Source organism: Lissotriton vulgaris, chromosome 3_2 (genome assembly GCF_964263255.1).
Source record: "Lissotriton vulgaris chromosome 3_2, aLisVul1.2, whole genome shotgun sequence".
In the NCBI taxonomy this organism is placed as follows: Eukaryota; Metazoa; Chordata; class Amphibia; order Caudata; family Salamandridae; genus Lissotriton; species Lissotriton vulgaris.
This window is the reverse complement of record NC_141690.1, coordinates 180326621-180346762: the sequence shown is the minus strand read 5'-3', so window position 1 is coordinate 180346762 and position 20142 is coordinate 180326621. Positions and strand designations below refer to the sequence as shown.

The window sequence follows — 20142 nt, the reverse complement described above, 5'->3', positions numbered from 1 at the left end:
ACTGGAATGTTTCTTTTGGACTTGTAATTTGCCTTGAGATATTCTTTATTTTGCTCAGGATACAACGTGCATATTTTCACTTCCCCTATACACGCAAATATCTGGGATTTGGAATAGCTGCATATTTTATTTTTATGTATATATAATTGTTTTGCTATTAAATTAAATGTACATATTTTTTTTTAAGTCAAAGTAAATTAATTAATTTTAACATTTATTGGGTTCTATTTATAGTCTCTATCTCCATTATCTTTTTGTTTTTATGACTGCTCTTCCACAGGGGTGTTCAGAAGAATCACAGCAGCTGCTACTAGGCTTTTTAGAGGGGACGGCTCTGAAGGCAGCTTCTACACCTTGGAAAGTCTCAGTGCTCTGGTTCAGAACATGATACCGACCCACCCATCCCTAGTACTTCTGTGGTGTCAAATATTGCTTCTTGTCAACTACACAAACTATAGCTGGTGGTCGGAGGTGCATCAGACATTGAAGTAAGGCTTGTATGCAAAACCAGTTTTATTTCTTGTAGTATATGTGGAATATGTGGAAATGATTGCTTAAATATATTTAAAAGAATCACAGTGTTTCTTATGTTTACTGCTATCATGCAGATCTAAAATCTACTCTTTAAAGAAACATGGCTCTTCATAGACATTCAAATAAATGCAATGACATTCATAAGCATTTAATTCAATGTAATGACGTAACAAAGGTACCAGATTTAGTTGCCTAAAGGAAAGATTTGATCTAGACAAGTTCAACAAAACCCCTAAGGCTAGAAGAAGCAGCTTGGCAAGTAAACGAAAAATGTATCAAATAAAAGCCATGCTACATATATAATTCAAAATGTAACCATCATTTAGAGATGCAATTGTGTAAAAAATACATGTAGGCAGCACTGAATCCTAATTGTAGGAAAGTAGGATCTGCTTTCATGGTTACCCCCACTTTTTGCTAAGTGTCAGTCTGTTCTTGACCCTAGTCTGACTGGGATCCTGCTAATCAGGACCCCAGACACTGTACCTTCTCCCTAAATTAACCATGGTCCACGGTACGTCCACAATTTCCTTAAATATGATACTAAGGTACCCAGGACATAGGTATATCTGTGTCTACAGGCCTGCTATTTCAGCTGTGTGATTTGTTGCTTGCACCTCTCATTACAGATATACATTTTCATATATCTGAGTTCACTGCACTTAAAACCTATAAGTCATCACTACGGTAGGCTCTTCAGCCCTGAGGGCAGGGTGCTTGGTTATAAGTGTGAGGGTGCCCCAGCATGAGCAGCACGCCCCTGCAAATGCTGGAGTCGATTCTCCAGGCTTTGTAAGCACAGTCAGCCATTTTAATACATATAGTGGCCATCAGTCAATTCGAGATGTGAGGTTCCGTGACAATTGTAAGTGGTGTTTTCGACTCACACGAATATGGTCGAGTCTAGTATCTATGAACCGCAAATGACGAGTTTTAGCAAGTGTGCGCAGTTTCGCTGTGCTAACTTAAACCGTTCGTTTGTTATGTGGGTTTGTCATCTGTACCCACGGGTTCCATCTTAGATACGGCATCCATTTTGTCTCTTGCCCTCAAGTAGCCAGCGAACGGACGCTGTCCGCTTCGCGACCCTGGGACTCCCAAGATATTTGCGGAAGACACATGTTCTTTGAAAGTGTCTTTATGACGAGGGGGATGCTACTGTAAGGCAGATGGCGCCGCTCGAGGCTCATCTTGCCGCACGGGCTTATTGTCTCAGTTGTGCATCTCATTAGGCACGTCCCTTTGATGCCTGTATCTCGTGCTTCTCGACACTCCCCTTTTACACCCTTTCCGATCTCCCCACTGTCTCCGTCTTCCTCTGCACCTGTCTTCGTTCCTATTTCGATCTACTTTACTGCTGATTGGAATTTGCTAATGGTGGGAAGATGGGTTTTTACAGTTGGGAACCGCCAAATGTTTCCGCACTTATGTTCCGGATCTTGTGTGTTTCAAAGTGATCTAAGCGACCCCTCTGAGAGCGACTTGTGGGAACCAGGTTGTAAACTATTGTGTATCATGTTATCCTATGGGTAGAAACTGTATAAAAGGAGCGATCCACAAATACAATTTGAAGCAGTCTCCCCGAACTACACTCGATGTACTTCTTGTGACTTCTGTGTTCCCTGCAGTAAATAAACCTTGACTCTTTGACGCCGAAGGAAGTGTCCCGTGTCTCTGTGATTTGTACGCCGGAGCAGGTTACCCACGAAGGTTTCAGGTGTTGTGCCCTGGCACCGCTGGGTCCAAAGAACCCAGTCCTTCAGTTGGCGCCCAACGTGGGGCTGCATCAGTGGTACCGGTCCAAGCCTGACGATCGTGAGGAACTTCGTGTGAAATCTCCGAGGGAAGGTGCACCCCGCTTCATCGATCCTGTTGTCGAAATAAGTGGCCCGAAGACTTTTCCCGCGAAGATTCCCGCCTCCTAACGGCTGCGACGGACTGCTGCCCTGACTGTAGACCTGTTTTGGCGCCTGGCGTAGACCTTGGTATAGCGAGACGATTGACGGGCCTTCCTGAGGACGCCATTGATCTTTGAGTTAAGTATTTGTGGGTCGCTCCCAGAGTTCTTGGTTGTAGACACTTTAGCGAGTGTCTTTGTTGTAAACACTTTAGCGAGTGTTTTTGTTGTAGACACTTTAGCGGGTGTCTTTGTTGTACACGCTGTGTGAGTGTTTTTGTCGGTGACACTTTGCTAGCGTACTTTGTTGTTGTTGTATTTGTTTGACGACTGCAGCCGCCAAAGACCGAGGGTTTTGTTCTTGCAGGGACTTGGTAAATCCCGTAACCCTTGAAGTTTGTGAAACTCGGCTAGTGTGCAAGATGCCTGGTCGCAGTACTTTGTTCAGTTGCTTTAGACCTTGTGGTGCGGATTCCCTGCTGGAGGACTCGTGTCCGATACCTCCGGTTGGAACTCCTACATATGACTTATATAGCAAACATGGGCTAGGCCCGATTGCTTTTAACGATTATTGGATCAAATATACAAAGAAAGACGGCGATCTTCGTTGGCCACCTCACGGTAGCTTCGAAGCGTCGATCTTAGATAATTTGGAAATAAAGTTGTTCGAACGTAAATCAAGGCCGGCCATGTTTGATGCCTTTCGGTTCTGGCGCAAAGAAGCCCGACAGAAAGAGATCAGACAAAATAAACGTAGTCAGCGAGATACTGTTGCTACTATAGTGAAGAAAGCTGAGCAGTTTCAGCGTGATAAGGAGGATAAGGATAAGGAAGTGTTTGAGAGATTACAGCGTATGTCCATAGACAAATGCTATCCTGTTTTGTCTACGGAGTCGGATAAGAAGGAAGAGGCAGTTGAGGATTCTTTAATGTCCTATCTTATGAAGTCGCCACCTCCGTACGTACAGGGTACCGCAGCTCCTGTGGTCCCTGCCGTACCTGTTCCACCAGTTCCTCAACCTGCACTTGCTCTTCCGACTGTTCCTGCTCCTTTGCCTCTTTCTATTCCTACTGCTCCTCCGCTTCCACATACTCCTGTTCCCGCTACTGCTCACGCTACTGCTCCTGTGTTGTTAACCCCTGTTGCTGCTAACGTCTCTACTCCTTCTCTTGTTAGTCCTGTGTCTTACTCTTCTCCCTCTACTCGTAATCGTGATTCTCCCCTTGCGACAAACTTCTTTCAGTCGCTCGGACCTGTTTTTGGGTCTGCAGGTTCTGATGGTCCACAGAGACGTAGCCAGCTTCCTGGTAATAGAGAACGTGTTGCGCTATACAATATGGCGATGGGTTGGATGATAAACCCTGTTAGAAATCCACCTCGTGTTGTCCTCGAAACGTTTGATCAATTCAACATACCTACTCAGAGATATGTGTTTGATGAAATGTGCAAGTTCTTACATGATCAGATAGCGGCCAATGCGCCTGACGAGGTGCTGACCGCCCTGTCTGAACTCCGGCTTCAGTTCGCAACTGGACTGATAGTCGACACTAATGTCCGACGTGCTATTGAACGGTTGTTATCTCTTCGTCCCGCTCCTATTCCTCATGCATTGTTCGTTGAGGACATTGAACAACGAGATGGGTCTGGCCAATATCCTATGCGAGAAGTTCCGCCAGTTTGGGTACCCGCTGATAATACTAATGCTAATGCTCCAATACCAGCACATTTCCAGAGAGTGTGGATACACCTCCCTTGGAAACGATCGGAAGTGCTTCAGGTGAAACAAACTTTGCCTGATCCTCGCAAAAATCCTGCGGGGTATTACAAAGAATTATCGCAGCTCGTAGACGCTACGATAATGAATCTGGCCGATATCGACATGTTGTTTGGCAATGTCGTACCGCAACCGGTATGGGCCAAGATTCGTCACCAAGATCACGCGAATGAATTAGGTGGTGATTGGGCTGCCATTACAGCGGCAGACGCTGGACAAGTGGCTGCTACTAAACCCGATCAGTTGATTGAACTTCTTCCCCAGCGAATCATTACATTAATGAAAACGCTTATGCCAGCTATGAGGGTAAATTGGGACAAGTTGTCAGCCTGTAAACAGAAGAAAGATGAGAGTGTTTCAGACTTCTTTACGAGGTTCGAGGAAACATTCGTCGATCATAGTGGGCAGGATATGGGTACTGAGGGTGGACAGAGGTTGTTTGTGGATAAATTCGTATCGAACTTATTGCCCGACTTGAGCCATAAATTGAAAAATTCAGAAAGTTCATGGGCCGTTTCTACCTCAGCTCAGATATTGGCTACGGCACAATATTACGAAAATAGAGAAAAAGAGGAAAATGACCGTGCCGATAAAAAGACGAAAGAGCTGAAAACTAAAGTGTTGTTACAACAAGCATATCCGCCGCGTTCTAATCAGAATGCTTCTCATCAGAATAGATCACAGTCGCAATCGAATCGATCGCAGTCGCGTAATGATTCCTCTTTTAACAGATCTTCATTAGGGTACAATCAATGTGCTTATTGTAGACAGGAGGGACACATTAAATTCAATTGTCCTGCTTTAAATGACCGTAGTGGTGGTAATTCGTCTAGAGGAGGTCGTGGTGGTGCACAGCACGCATCACGTGGTAGAGGTCGTGGTGCTCAGAACGACTGTTCTGATAACTCGTCAAATTCTAATAATTGTTTCGATCAACGTGGATCATCGCAAGGACGATCTGCGCAGTACAATGTAGACGATTATTACGTCGATCAGGGAACTGACGATAGTAATTACTAGGACAGCCAAAGACAAGGAGAGGGAGTGGTATCAGTTCCGGTTGATCAGAGAGGGCCTTACGTCGCAGTTGCTACATCGGGCGTCGTTGAGCCTTTTCTGTTGGACACTGGTGCAGCGAAAAGTTCTATCATGCATTCGAAACTCCCTGGCGCACCTTTGTCTGGCTTAACAAATGTATCCGTTGGATTCTCTGGCGCCCCCGTTAGCAATCCAGTTTCGCGCCCTTTGCCCCTTCAAATTGGGCCACGTGAGCTCGAAGCTCCATTGATTTTGTCTACTGGTTGTGGCGAAAATCTTTTGGGTCTGGATTTGCTTAAACGCTTGTATGCGACTTTGTATTGTTCTCCTGCGGGTATAAAGCTTACGTTAGGAGAGAGGGTAGTCTCTCCCATGTACTTGTCCCTCGATAAGCTTCCACCGGAATTGAGTTCTCTTCCTGCACCTTTGTGGGCGACGGGTCCAAATGACGTGGGCCTACTTGATATCTCCCCTTATGTTGTTCAGTTGAAATCGAATGTGCGATTGCCACGTATTCCCCAATATCGTATCTCCCTTGATGGTGAACGAGCTTTGTTAGCGATCATCTATGATTTGATCAAGAAAGATGTCATTGAAGAAACTCGGGGAAACGTGTGCAATAGTCCTGTACTGCCCATTCTTAAACGTACTGATCCTACCAAACCGCCTGTTTATCGTTTTGTTATTGATTTACGGGAGGTGAATAAAATTGTGGTTCCTCAATTCCCTGTTGTGCCTGACATTACGGCGCTGCTGACTCTGATTCCAGCTACAGCTTCATGGTTTTCGGTGATTGATTTGAAAAATGCGTTTTTCAGCATCCCGATTGCCGAAGAGAGCAGGGACCTTTTCGGTTTCTCTCTTGGTGGACGTAGCTTCCGGTTCAAACGCGCTCCTCAGGGCTACTGTGAAAGTCCATCGATTTACAGTCAAGTTTTGAAGGGTCAACTAGATGCGTTTAGGTTGCCGGTTGGTGCGGCTTTAATCCAATACGTCGACGACTTATTGGTGGCTGCTGATACTCAGGACATTTGCAAAATTGCTACGGTATCGTTGCTGCAACATCTCTGTGAGTTAAATCACAAGGTGTCACCTTCTAAACTCCAATATTGTTGTCAAGAAGTAACCTATCTAGGTCACTTATTGTCAAAGGAGGGAAGGAGATTGACCCCAGAGAGAATTGCAGCGATTGCGCGCATGGCTGTGCCACAAACCCAAAGAGATGTGCGTGCCTTTCTAGGTATCACATCGTACTGCAGGCAGTGGATTCCTAATTTTTCATTGCTAGCGAAACCATTGGTGGCTCTTACGTGCAAGGATGTTTCGACTCCTTTACCATGGACGGAAGAATGTCAGAAAAGTTTTTCTGAATTACGTGATTCATTGTGTTCGGCCCCTGTGTTAGGTACCCCTGATTACAGTAAACCGTTCACGTTATATGTTCACGAGAGGGAAGGTTGTGCTTTAAGCGTTTTAACGCAACCTTTTGGTGGTAAGCAACGTCCATGTGCATATTTTTCCTCGACCTTAGACCCAGTAGCTAGAGCATTGCCGAGTTGTTTGAGAGCAACTGCGGCAGCTGCGGTCTCCATCCGACAATCAGCAGGATTGGTCATGGATAATATGCTTACGGTGATGGTTCCGCATGCAGTCGATACTCTTTTGAACCGTACGAAAACTCAGCACTTGACGAGTGCGAGGTTATCTGGGTACGAATTGACGCTCTTGGCAAGCCACATTCAGATAAAACGTTGTAATGTCCTAAATCCGGCAACTTTGTTACCAATTAGTGCAGAGTCAGATGCAGTAACAGAACATGACTGTTACTTGCGGACAGAGGAGGAAACAAAAGGTCGTGTGGACCTTAAAAACACCCCATTGGAAGACCCGGATGGCATCCTGTATGTGGATGGGTCATGTTTTAAATTGCCGAATGGTGATGTGACTACTGCTTATGCTGTGGTGACATTGAATACTGTTGTTGAGACTGCGAGATTGAATCAGAATTCTGCCCAAGCTGCAGAGCTGATCGCTCTTACTAGAGCATGTGTATTAGCAAAAGGTAAACGTGTGAATGTGTACACCGATAGTCAGTATGCTTTCGGTGTAGCGCATAGTTTCGGACGATTGTGGCGAGAACGTGGTTTCTTGACGTCACATGGCACGAAAATACAGCATGGCCAGCTTGTGAACGATCTTTTGGATGCATTGACTTTGCCTGCTCAAGTTGCAATTGTTAAATGTAGTGCGCATCGTAAAGTGACGGATGATGTTGGTCGTGGTAATGCGTTTGCAGATGAGATTGCTAAGGAGACTGCCCGGAACCTTAGCACTCGAATGTATGTGACGAATTCGGTTAGGTGGCCTACAGAATCAAGTATGTGTGAGAATACTATAGAGAGTGTGAAAGCAATTCAGAATGAGGCCACCGACACTGAAAAGATGAAGTGGAAAGAAAGTACGGGAAGGTTGGATGTGAATGGTTGCTGGATTGATTTGTCAGATCAGAAAAGATGGATGTTGCCTGATGCGTATGTACTGGCCGTTGTGCAAATGGCACATGGGTTAGCACATATTAGCGCGAAAGGTATTTGCAAGTTGTTGGCTGATGTGTGGAAGAATGATGGAATTACTAAGTGTGCTGAACGTTTGGTGAAGAATTGTATGGTGTGTATAATGTACAATCCTGGCAAAGGAACCCCAACTCCCCCTGGCAGTTTTGCTCCTCCTTCGTATCCCTTTGAGGTGATCCAATTGGACTTCATCCATATGGAGCGATGCAATAACCTGAAATACGTTTTGGTTGTGGTTTGCGCATTCTCCCGATGGATCGAGGCCTATCCCCTCAAAGATAATACTGCTTTGTCTACTGCGAAAATCCTACTGAAGGAATACTTTCCTCGGTATGGAATGCCTAGAGTCGTGTGGTCAGATAACGGAAGTGAGTTTGTTGGAAGTGTGATGAAGAGTGTGTGTAAGGGCCTTGGAATTAATCAGAAATTCCATAGCGCCAATCATCCCCAGTCAGCTGGATTGGTTGAAGGGTACAATGGCACCCTTAAACTAAAATTAGCGAAGATCCAGGCTACGACTGGACTTTCGTGGCCTGACGCTTTGCCTCTAGCACTACTGTCAACTAGGGCGACTGTACACTCCCGAATAGGGCTTAGTCCCTATGAAATAGTGTTCGGCCGTCCTGCGAATGTGTGGGGGGTTCCTAGGCCAGGTATATTCGTTGATCTTGAGTACCCGATGTTGATTGACTACTTACATGACTTGACTGCTAAACTGAGGTTAATTCATCAACAGGTTTACGACGCCTTGCCGACGCAGACGGAGGGTCCAGGCCACCAGCTCCAGCCTGGTGATTGGGTTGTCACCCGAAATTTTTCGCGCAAGAAGAATCTGGACCCCCGCTTTGTTGGACCTCACCAGGTGCTTTTGGCCACGAGGACTGCCGTTCGTCTTGAGGGACGGAAGAACTGGGTACATGCTACCCATTGTAAGCGAGTCCCTATTCCTTTGCCGGCAGACCCGTGGGTGAGGAAAGGCATTGCGTCAACAGAAGCAGCGACATTGCCGGCGTTTGTACCTTTCAGTGACGCACAACTTGTTGGTGAACACTCAGCGCAGCAGAAAGCCACTGTTGGAACATTGTCAGCAAAAGACTCAAGACCAAATCAACAAACTGATCAACAGGACGCTGTCTCCTCAACGGATCCTTTGTTTGACGAGCAGACACGTCCCGGGAAACATCGATATTCTTTGCGTTCTCATACTAAGGACAAATAAATTTTTTCTTGCTTTGCTGAAACTGATAACTGCAATATCTTCGTTTCCCCTGATCAACTGTGAACAATTCGTATCACTGAAAATTGTTTTGTACATATATTAAGATTTTTTTTCCTTGTATCTTTTTCCTTCCACAGCTGAACTATTTGTGCTAAATAAAATACATATTGTGTATTGAGGGCCGTAGGGCCGCGCGCGTACTTCCTTCTGGACAGTAGGTCTTGACGCTAGGTTAAAGGCCGTCGGTTCCTAGGAACTCCTGGGAATTGACTATTGCTGCACAGAACGAAGTGCGTCAAGAAACGTTGCGGACGGTCGTAGGGAAATGGCATTTTCAAAGCTGAACGATTTGGAAGGAACGCAGGCGTATAGAGTCAAACTGCAGAAACTTAGTCGTACGAAATGTTTTGTATCCCAATTGTTTGTACTGTTTTTAACTGCTTCTGCATTCTTGGCGGGTGGGGTGTATTACACTATGTCTTACTTCTTACTTCCTACCCCTACTCCTACTCCTTACCCTAACATTACTTCTACTGCTTCTCCTCATTCCTTTCATATGTTACCAGAACACGAACAGGCTAGACGTGTAGAATTCCGCAACAATTCCTTTATCCAGCTCCTCCATCAGCATCAGTTAGTGGTTAACACTACTAATTGTTGGGTGTGTGGGTTGATGCCACATACTACGGGTAAGGGAATTCCATATCTGGTGTTACCGTATAGTTCCCAAGGGTCAGCTCGAGCATACCAAACAATGCTTCGAAGCGCACTAGGTTTCCACCCCTCTCCAGAACGTTCCCCCAAACCGGGTCCTACCTCATGGCAGTGGGTGGTATCGATGATAATACAGGATTTGGAAGATGAGATCTATGATGCTTATCTCATCCCTAAGGCAGAGGTACAAGCCTATAGGGCACCGAATAGAGGGGAATATAGTACGTTCACTAATGAAAAGCAGCTTAAAAGCTCGTCTCCAATATGGGTCGTACCCCACACTGGTAATCTTTGTCTTGTGGGTCGTGGCTCGCAAGCCTCACTTGGAGTAAGTGCTTGCACTGAAAGTTACGTTCTGTCAATGTCCCCGATCCCTGTGCTTCTGGCTGCCAAGGGTACGTACTTCATCTGTCATGATCGTGCATACACATGGTTGCCCGCAGACTTCATGGGCTCATGTTTTGTTGCAAATCTGTTGCCTCCGACGTTTACTGTAGATGCCGATTATCATAAGACTAGAGTTGTACGAGGCGTAATTAGTGAAGAGGATACTGCCGGTCAAGAGGCAGGAGACTTTTTCAAGGGTTTCCTCCCGTTTTGGGGACCTATGGTTAATAGTAGGAACCTGAGACATTTGACTCGAGTGGTAGAATCGACAGCTAACATTACTGCCAGTGCCCTTGGTAATATCACCACAGAACTTCAGGCGGAGAGACTTATGACATTACAAAACCGTATGGTTTTAGATGTTGTCTTAGCAGATCGCGGTGGGGTATGTAAAGTGATCCATTCGAGCTGTTGCATTTTCATTCCAGATAATGCTCCTACTGTCTATCAAGCCATCTCGAAGTTGCACAAGATCTCCGAATCCATACACGTGGATGTAGGGGATTGGACGCTACTTGGTTGGTTTTGGGGCCTGGTGTCGACTTGGGGTTGGAAGATTCTGACGATCATCGGGGTTGTGGTAGTGTTCCTGTTCACGTGTTGCCTTTGTGTGCAGTGTGGTCCTGCCTTATGTGGCCTCTGTGCTACAACGTGTATGAGACAACCATCTGTTACCAAGGGGACTCGGTTGGACAGAGCTATGCTACAACGACATCTTGATGGTCTGATGAATATCGAGTATGATTCCGACTAGTGCTTGCCTACATGAGGGCAAAAGGAGCGTCTGAGGTTCCGTGACAATTGTAAGTGGTGTTTTCGACTCACACGAATATGGTCGAGTCTAGTATCTATGAACCGCAAATGACGAGTTTTAGCAAGTGTGCGCAGTTTCGCTGTGCTAACTTAAACCGTTCGTTTGTTATGTGGGTTTGTCATCTGTACCCACGGGTTCCATCTTAGATACGGCATCCATTTTGTCTCTTGCCCTCAAGTAGCCAGCGAACGGACGCTGTCCGCTTCGCGACCCTGGGACTCCCAAGATATTTGCGGAAGACACATGTTCTTTGAAAGTGTCTTTATGACGAGGGGGATGCTACTGTAAGGCAGATGGCGCCGCTCGAGGCTCATCTTGCCGCACGGGCTTATTGTCTCAGTTGTGCATCTCATTAGGCACGTCCCTTTGATGCCTGTATCTCGTGCTTCTCGACACTCCCCTTTTACACCCTTTCCGATCTCCCCACTGTCTCCGTCTTCCTCTGCACCTGTCTTCGTTCCTATTTCGATCTACTTTACTGCTGATTGGAATTTGCTAATGGTGGGAAGATGGGTTTTTACAGTTGGGAACCGCCAAATGTTTCCGCACTTATGTTCCGGATCTTGTGTGTTTCAAAGTGATCTAAGCGACCCCTCTGAGAGCGACTTGTGGGAACCAGGTTGTAAACTATTGTGTATCATGTTATCCTATGGGTAGAAACTGTATAAAAGGAGCGATCCACAAATACAATTTGAAGCAGTCTCCCCGAACTACACTCGATGTACTTCTTGTGACTTCTGTGTTCCCTGCAGTAAATAAACCTTGACTCTTTGACGCCGAAGGAAGTGTCCCGTGTCTCTGTGATTTGTACGCCGGAGCAGGTTACCCACGAAGGTTTCAGGTGTTGTGCCCTGGCACCGCTGGGTCCAAAGAACCCAGTCCTTCAGATGTCTAACTATATAGTGGCTGCACCGAAACCAGTCATGTTTGGTATCAAACATGTTGGAATCGTACCCCAACACCGATTCCAGTGTTAGAAGTATGATCCCATGTACTGGAGCAGGGAGGAGGCTCCCTTATGGTACCCCCCTGTACTCCCAGTAACAGCCTTTCAGGGCCTGACAGCAAGCTAGTGGTGCTGCCGACCACAGACACGATTCTACCCTCCGGCCACTGAGCCAAGCCTGGCAGGGGAAGGTAGAATAATAGCTTTCCTGTCATAGGGATGTGTATTGGGCTGGAGTGGGGACACTTGCCAGCACCACCAGACTGATTTGAAGGGCACATTTGGTGCCCTCTTGCATACATTTTTGAGCCTGTTCAGGGGGCCCTTGGCTCCTGCCCTTGCGCGAAACAGGACAAAGGACATGGGAGTATCTTCCCCTCTGTCCATCCCCTCCTGTAGGAGGGACCCCCTGAGTCGTTCCAACCCTTTCCCTAGAACACTTACGGGCTTACCTGTGGGTGGGTCTTCAGGTTCAAGCCTGAAACCACTTCACTCTTTGACCATCTGGGCACTTGGACTTCACCTGGAACCGAGACTGCATCAAGGAAGAGTCCTGCTTCTTCTTGTCTTGCTGTTCTGCAAGTCTTCTTCATTGTCTGTGCCTGTGCTTCTTCCAGGATCTTCACCAGACCTGTGAGCATCATGGACACCAGAAGTAATCACTCTTGGAGTGAAGGAGTCACTAGCCTGCATCTGCAGGCACCCCTACAAAGCTGACATGTCTGCTGCTCCTGACATCCCATGGACTGCGAAAAGCTCAGCAACACAGGTGGTGGTTCTGCAACTACCTCGGGCCTGCCCTGTCCTCTCTGCAATTCAGTGGCCAGTATCCCTCATTGGAACAGCTGGGACTGAACCCTGAGCCCCATGTCGTCTTGCCATTACCAAGGCTTGTTGGCTCTGCACTCCAGAGCTCTTCGGGCTACAAGAAGCTCCAGCCTCCCGCATCTTTTCCTGCCAAGTACAGCGTCCTTACTGCATCCTCTGCACCGTGGGCCTTCCTTCTTGGTGAGCTGCTAAGTCCTCTTGGGACTCCTTCGGCCTGTGGGTCCTCTTGACAGTGGTCTTCTGATCCTGTGGGCTCCCCTAGTTGCTCGGGCCTGCTCTGAGTCCCCTGCGTGAGGTGAGTCCCTTGGACCTTCCTGGTCACCAGGTTGCTCCTTCTACTTTCTCCATGCAAGTTTTGGCTACCAAGGCTTGTTGGGTCTCCTGCCGGACACCAACCCCCAGGTCCTTGAAATCCGACATTAGACAGCTCGTGGACGGCTCCTGGGCTTTTTCAATGTCGTCTGGTCCTCACCCCTGCCTCGACAAGGTCAGAGTCTTCACTTCTGAACTGTCCGACATCGGTGGGCATTGCTCTTCCGTGCCTCTTGGTCACCTCCAAGTGTTCCCTCAGCGTACAGGTTCTCCTCTTCAAGAATCCACCCTTGGATTCCACCGGACTCTTGCACAGTCTTCTCCAGCTGCATATTCTTTGAAGTCCTCCATTGTTGCCTACGTCAGTTTCTGACGTCACTTCCCACCTATGCACCCTGCTTCCCTGGTGTAGGTATCCTGGTTCCTGGGGTATCTATGGGTGGGGTGACTATCCAACCTTCTTTCTTAGACAGCGTTTTTTCGGGGTCCACTGGGAAGGGTCCTTCTTCTTGAAAACTGCAACCCATACTTACCCGTTGACTTCCATTGGCCACACGCTGTTTCCACTCTGCAAACAAGCTTCGTAGGTTTCCTGGGTACTTACTTGCGGTGGTTCCTTATGTCCCCAGCTCCTCTGAGTCTTCTGGTTTAGGTCCCAACTTCGTCAGCAGTTTGCATCCCTCGTTTTTAGTATATGGTTTGGTCTCCCCCTGCAGACCACTGTATTTTGTGCTATTTACCGCACTGCAATTGAAGCATTGTTGTCTCCTTATGTTGATAGCCCAAGGTAGGAGATATACTAATGTTTTAGTGAGTGTTGTGTAATAAATAGGCATATTTTTATATATACAATGTGCGGTTCTTTTTTAGTTCAACCTACACTACATGATTAAACTGGCTTAACACTCCCTCAAGATAAGCCTGAAGGCTGCTCTTTACAGCTACCTCTTTGAGACTTTTCTATGGTTTTCAAAGACCACTGAAATCACCAAAAGGGTTTGCCTGAATTAATGCAAGGCACATCACTTATTTAAGTGTGCATCATATGCTAAGCCAGCCCCCTGCACTAATAAAAATGTCCTCCATTATTATTTGCCCAGCAAATAAAGTGATTCAAGAATGCTTGATTGCTCAGGGCCACTTTCCTGGTCGTCGTTTTTCATCATCTTTGCACTTAGACATAGATTACCATATGCAAATCAGTCCTGGTTCTGTTGCAGTAGAACAGCCTAGCCTGAGCTGCTAGGTCAGGTCCCCTGCAGATGGTAATACAAGCACCTGTAGACCAGTTTCGACCTACTTGGGCCGATCTGTGATATATCGGTGATATAAGGCGTATGTCCAGTGGCAAAATTAGCACAGGACCAACATCTGGGCATACATATTGCACTAAGGGTGTGAAAAGCAAGATGGTGGAATGATTCCTTATATTAATCTCAGCCAATGGTGATTGATAGAGCTCCATTCTAGTCCAGGTTTATTTACACCTAAACTGCTGAGAGCCATCTATGTAATAAAGCTTGAGGTGAAGGATATGAACAGTTTGCAGTTGTCTGAAGTTAAAGTCATGCTTTGAAGAAAGCACACTTCTGAAACGTAATATAACCAATCTTTTCCTTAACATTGGTTTGCCTCTATTGAGAATTATTTTTCTTTAATAATTTCCCTTTCTGATGTATCACCGTGTGCTCCGTTTTCCTCTTCATAGTTTTTGTAGGTGCTAGACTGGATCCAGAAGAATTTTCAGCATTGTTCCCAACACCTTCTTTTCCACAATGAAAAATGAAACTTCCTATGCGAACGCAAGATTTGATTTTTAAAATAAATATTTGTTTAAAAAACAAAGGTAAACATATCAATTAAAACTTGCTCGTAAATAAAGCATGTATACTTAATAGCAATTTCTATAACTCTTGCAGAGTAAAAAGTGCACTGTCGCTTTAAGGAGAACCAGTGTTAGTTTATTTTCGGGCCATCAGCAACAATACAACAGATTGAGATCTTTAGAGTGGCCATGTTTCTAATCTTTGGCACTCTTCCGGCTCCCTCTGGTGCGCTTTTGAGCCCGAAGGATCCACGTTAGCCACCAGTCAAGTTACTGCAGGCAGAACTACACTTGGCACTGTCTGTCCCTCTTGAATCTTTCTCTGGTTCCCCTGTACCCCCGAAGCCAGTCCAGCATCAAAATCCATACTGGTCCCTTCGACAACGATGCCAGAGCTGGAGAAATACCCTCTTCCCATTGTCCTGTCCGACTTTTGAGCTGAGTATGTCTTGGCCCCAACTGAGATCATGTCCCAACGCTTCGCTTTGAGGGTTCGCTCCTTTCTTCCCTGACTGGGGCTTGGAGGCGCCTGCCTCGGGGGATCCGGTGCCTCAACACCTTCTGCACAAGCACTTTCCTGGGCCGTGTGACCCGGGGTGCCTTTCCCTCCACCCCTCTGCCTCAAGTCCACTTTTGCGGACTGCTTTTACTTCCCTGCTTCCACTGTTGACTCCGCCGTTCCGGGAGCCGTCCCGGGGGCGCAACATGTTCGCCTCGACCAGCGCTGCCCTGCGGGCCCTTAACACCTTATTGCCCACATGCATCAAACTCCCGTTTTGCGATTCCAAATTTGCGATTTTTACCGAATCGCAAATAAGGAATCGCAAAACGGGATGCATCATTGAAAGTGCATAATATTTGCGATTCTGTAAAAATCGCAATTTTTACCGAATCGCAAATATTATGCGAATTCCAATTTCCGATTTCGCAATTCCCATTGATTCCTATGGGCCAAAAGGCCAATAGAAATCAATGGCAATTGCGAATTCGCAAATTGGAATTCGCAAAATGTTGATGCATTCCATGGGTGCAGGGGGGGGGGGGGGGGGTCCAAAGGACCCCCCCTGCACCCCTGAAATGTATTTTAAAATGGATGGTTCACACACACATGTCCTAAGGACATGTGTGTCTGTAACATGACCGTGTTTAAAATGCTAATTTGAGCATTTTAAACATTTTTCGCAAATTACCACGAGGTTCAACCTCGTGGTAATTTGCACTTGCAATCTTTGAATTCGCAATTTTTTTAAGAATGATGCATTGCATTTAAGGAATCGCAAATTTGCGATTCCTTGAATGCAATCGCATTTTTGAAAATCGCAAAATTAGCGATTTTCAACAAAAAATAATGATGCATCTCAAAAATCATTTTTGGAATCGCAAACGGCCGATTTTAAGGAATCGCACCGTTTGCGACTCCAAAAATGCTTGATGCATGTGGGCATATGTGTGTTGGCTAGGGCCTCCTCTTGTTTGTGGGACTCAGCTGAGTCATTGGGATCCGCAGCTTCCCACGAAACTGTTCAGGTGGACTTACGGCATCATGCGTTGGATGGCCGGGAGCTAGCGGCGTTTATTGTTTGCATCGCTCTGGACATCTTGGAGGTGCTGGGCTGGTCCATGGCTTCCTCAGTCGACCTACCATCACTATGCTTGGCTTCGGGACGGCGTGTTCCCTGAAAATGTGCGGGAGCGGCTGATTGATCTTCCATTTGATGGCAGCCTGTTATTAATACCCCGGCTGACTCTGCCATCCAAAGGTTCCTGGCAGGGCTCCGTGCTCCTCCTCCTCCTCCTCCTTCCCCTCCTCAGTGACTGCTGAGTTGAGCTGGTTCTGGACCTTCTTTTGGGCCGGTTGCCCTTGCTGTGGAGTGTGTTTTATGGCCATTCGAGTCCTCCTTGCTGGGACTATGGCGCTGTTGGCTGCTGGAGGGCCCCTTTGTTGTCTGTGTGTTTTTGCTGGAGTTGTCTGCACAGACTTGGCCCTGAGATTATGGCGTCTGTTTTTCTCTTGGGCTGCTTGACAAGCCTTCAGCGTGCGTTTTTTTTTCCCGGGGCTTTCTTTTTTCTTCTGCTGCGGAAGTTCTTCCAAAGAGGGTTCCCATGTCTTGGGACTTAAAGTACCCTATGTGAGGTAGTGGTAGCTGTTATATAGCTTGCGCCCTGCTAGGGAGTTCTGGTCACCTTGTGGTGCCTGTTCTCTATGGCATTTATGTATGTTGCTATTGCTTCTTGAGGTTGTGTGCGTGGACCCCTCGTAGTTGTGTGTCAGGTCATTTCCTCACCTTCCTGCTCCTGTCCTGAGGGCTGGGATGATTCTGTGTTTCTCCCTTATCAGGCGTCGCCTGCCCGGTCTTCCTTGGGCCCCAGGCTGTTCTTCTTGCTTCTGGCGGCTTATTACTGTTGGCGCAGCTCTGGCTGGCCTGTTGCCTTCCATCTGGGGTGGGCCTGCCTCCTTTTTTCCTCGTTTCCTTGGGCCCTCTAGGCTTTCTTCTACTTCCTCTTCCTGCCCTGGTATTGGATGGAAGCTCTGTTGTCTTGTAGGGGAATAGGATGCTTCGGCCTCTCTGGCCTTGCCCTTGGTTCCTCTGTTGTGAGTGTACGGGCCTCTTCAGACTTCTTTCTACATCCCTCTTGGGGTTGGTGATGTTCTGCTTGTGGGGGTTCCTCTTGCCTGGGAGGGAAGAGGTTACTTACCTGGTCCGTAGGTCTGGCACCTGTGGGACCTTCTGCCTGTCCAGGCTGTTGGGGTCCTTTCGCAGACCCTCCTCCCCCCTGAGTATTGCTAGGGTATCTATTCTACGTTAAGGAATCTGCGGCTAGTAGTCTCTATCAGATGTACGAGTTACTTACCTTCGGTACGATGTATCTGGTAGAGACGATTCTAGCCGCAGATTCCTAAACGGGTCGCTCTTCCTCCCCGTTCTGCGAGGACCCTTGAGTTGGTCTTCGGCACTCGCCTCCCATTGGGGGGCTGTGTCTCCTGTGAGTGCATTCTTTTGCTCTTGACGGGCTTCTCCGTCTTGTTGCTGTTCCTTCCTCCTCTTTGGTTCATTGGCAGATGGATTTATGGTACTCCTGTGCCCCTCTGCTCTGGCTGCTCCAGGTTTGAGGGGGTTTGCCTTCAATCTCTGCCCTCCCTTCTTCTTGCTGCTAAGGGTCCTGGCCCCTCTGCTAACCTCTGAGTTGGGGTCATCTGGCCATGCCTTGCCCTTGTTCCTTGGGGGTGGTTGCCCTCTGTGCTGGGGTTGCTTGGGGGTTTGTTGTTTATGTCTGTCTTGGTATTGGCTCCCCTTCCTTGTTTCTTGATAGGGGTTGTAGGCCTGCTACATGTGTCATGACATTTTACGAATGTTCCTTGTCTCCGGGGGAAGGGGGAAGACTGTCTACATACTAGCAGGGTGGCTGCTCAGGGCTCTGCTCTGTTCTTTCTTTTGCCCCTACCTTTGGATACTGCAGTGTTGCACTGCTTCTTATGGTGTCGCTTGTCTCCATTCCTTTTTTTCTACTCTTTCGCACACTGATCCCATACTCCCACAGTTTTGTCTAGCGGCTCTCTGTTGCGGCACAGAAAAGTTCTCCAAAGAAAACTGACGTAGGCACGCCGGGGTGGGAATTATGTGACCTCGCTGATGTCACGTACGCGGACGACGCCTGGGCGGAGTCTAATGATGCCACTCCGCCCCCGGCGCGCAGGGATGCTGTGGCAAAAAGTTTCCGGATCCAGTCTCATGCCTGGGGATAATTCTACGTGAATGAATCTACGGCTAGAATCATCTCTACCAGATACATCGTTACCGAAGGTAAGTAACTCGTACATTGTTTAAAGGGTTACATCTTTCCTAAGGGGTAGAGAGAAGGCACTCAAAGTTAAAGCGTTTATAAGTATGGGGACCTTCATGTTCTAAAGGTAATATCATAGTGCATAATAGGCTTGAGATGTGCGCAAGTGGCTTTTTCTCTTATGTTTCTGAGATCCACACTAGAATAAGATGTATGAGGCATTTTCTTACCCTTTGAAGTGCAGGAGACAGGGTTCCTGATGGCTGGTAGATCACCTTCGGCACACCTGCGGGGCCTCCACTTTGCGCTCGCGCCATGGAGGAATCAGAGCGTGAAGTTTTCGACCTGACGCTCCCGGCCTCTGTGTCCATTAAAGGACATGATGATGCTGGCATGTCCTAAAGCATGTGGATAAAGGAGATAACGAAAGCTCCAGTTTTGTCTGCATCATTGAGTCTAGTATCAAAGCCCAGCACCTGGGGTGAGGTCCCTCCAGTGCCCACTTCTGACACAGGTGGGTCCGGTGCTCCACCGTGGTCCAAGTCTGATAGATGCGGCCGAGACTTCCTGGCTGTCGCAGCGGCCACTGTGAGAGTGCTTTATGTGTCTGGAGCCACTGCACTTTGCACTCAGGCCTGCATTAGGCCCACAGCTGTTGCTCAGTCAGCCAAATCCGGGCCTCATCCGGGATGTCGAAGAAATGGGTGTTGCCCTCTGGGACAACCTGCAAGCACACCAGGAAAAGGAGAGTGTATTTTAGAGCCATATCACCTGGATTGTGTCCTCCCTTGTCTCCTTTGTAGCAGTCTGTGGCGGTCTTGAACTTGGCAATTATGGTGTGTTCTAGGGCTTTGTGTAGTCTGCGGGTAGTCCTGTGCCAGACCCGGGGCTGTCTCTATGTCCAAGGTGTACAGAATCCAGCCCACCTGCCATGTTCCTATCAAGGAACTTACTGCTTGAGTAGCCAGGGCTGGTAGGGATTGAGCCTGGGAGCACTGACTAGGGACAATTGCCCCCGTCCTTGCTACCACCACCAGTCATTTCCACCTTCCAGAGGTCTGGGTAGCCTCCACCACACCTGTGAAACCTCTAAGGGTTTCCCCCCCCCCCTATCCCCACCCCGCCTGCTACGGTAGGGGCCCCACACTTAGGTTCCAAATTCCACTGGCGCAAGGATTGTGTCCTATGGCTGGGCAGGTTCCAGAGATGGCATCTCAGGCGGGCCCGTATGGCAGAGGAGGCTGCCACATGTTCAAATCCATGAGTCTTCACTGCTATTCCCCTCACGGCTGCTGATGCCTGTTGGGCCCACGTGATTTTCTTTAAGGCAGCCGGACCGATCAGCCAAGGGATTCCATTCCAGCAGTGTGTTGTGAGGGGGGGCGTCGCTCATTTTGGCACCCCCATGGCGTGCAGCCAAGGTTGTGAGTCCAACTGGGCACTGCACCTGTGAGCTGCCCACACTCACCGCAGTACTCTGCAGCCACGCCGTCCACA

The 20142-nt window shown here is 47.7% G+C and overlaps 1 protein-coding gene across 2 annotated transcripts in view; it reads left to right on the top strand.

Annotated features, from left to right (window-relative positions):
* Positions 1–20142, top strand: part of HTT (huntingtin) — a 2178328-nt gene that overhangs the window by 1212062 nt on the left and 946124 nt on the right. For both annotated transcript variants that reach the window (XM_086964158.1, XM_086964157.1), the window contains one exon: positions 281–488. In XM_086964158.1, coding sequence (XP_086820284.1) covers positions 281–488 — 208 coding nt within the window. The remainder of the gene's footprint in view (positions 1–280; positions 489–20142) is intronic.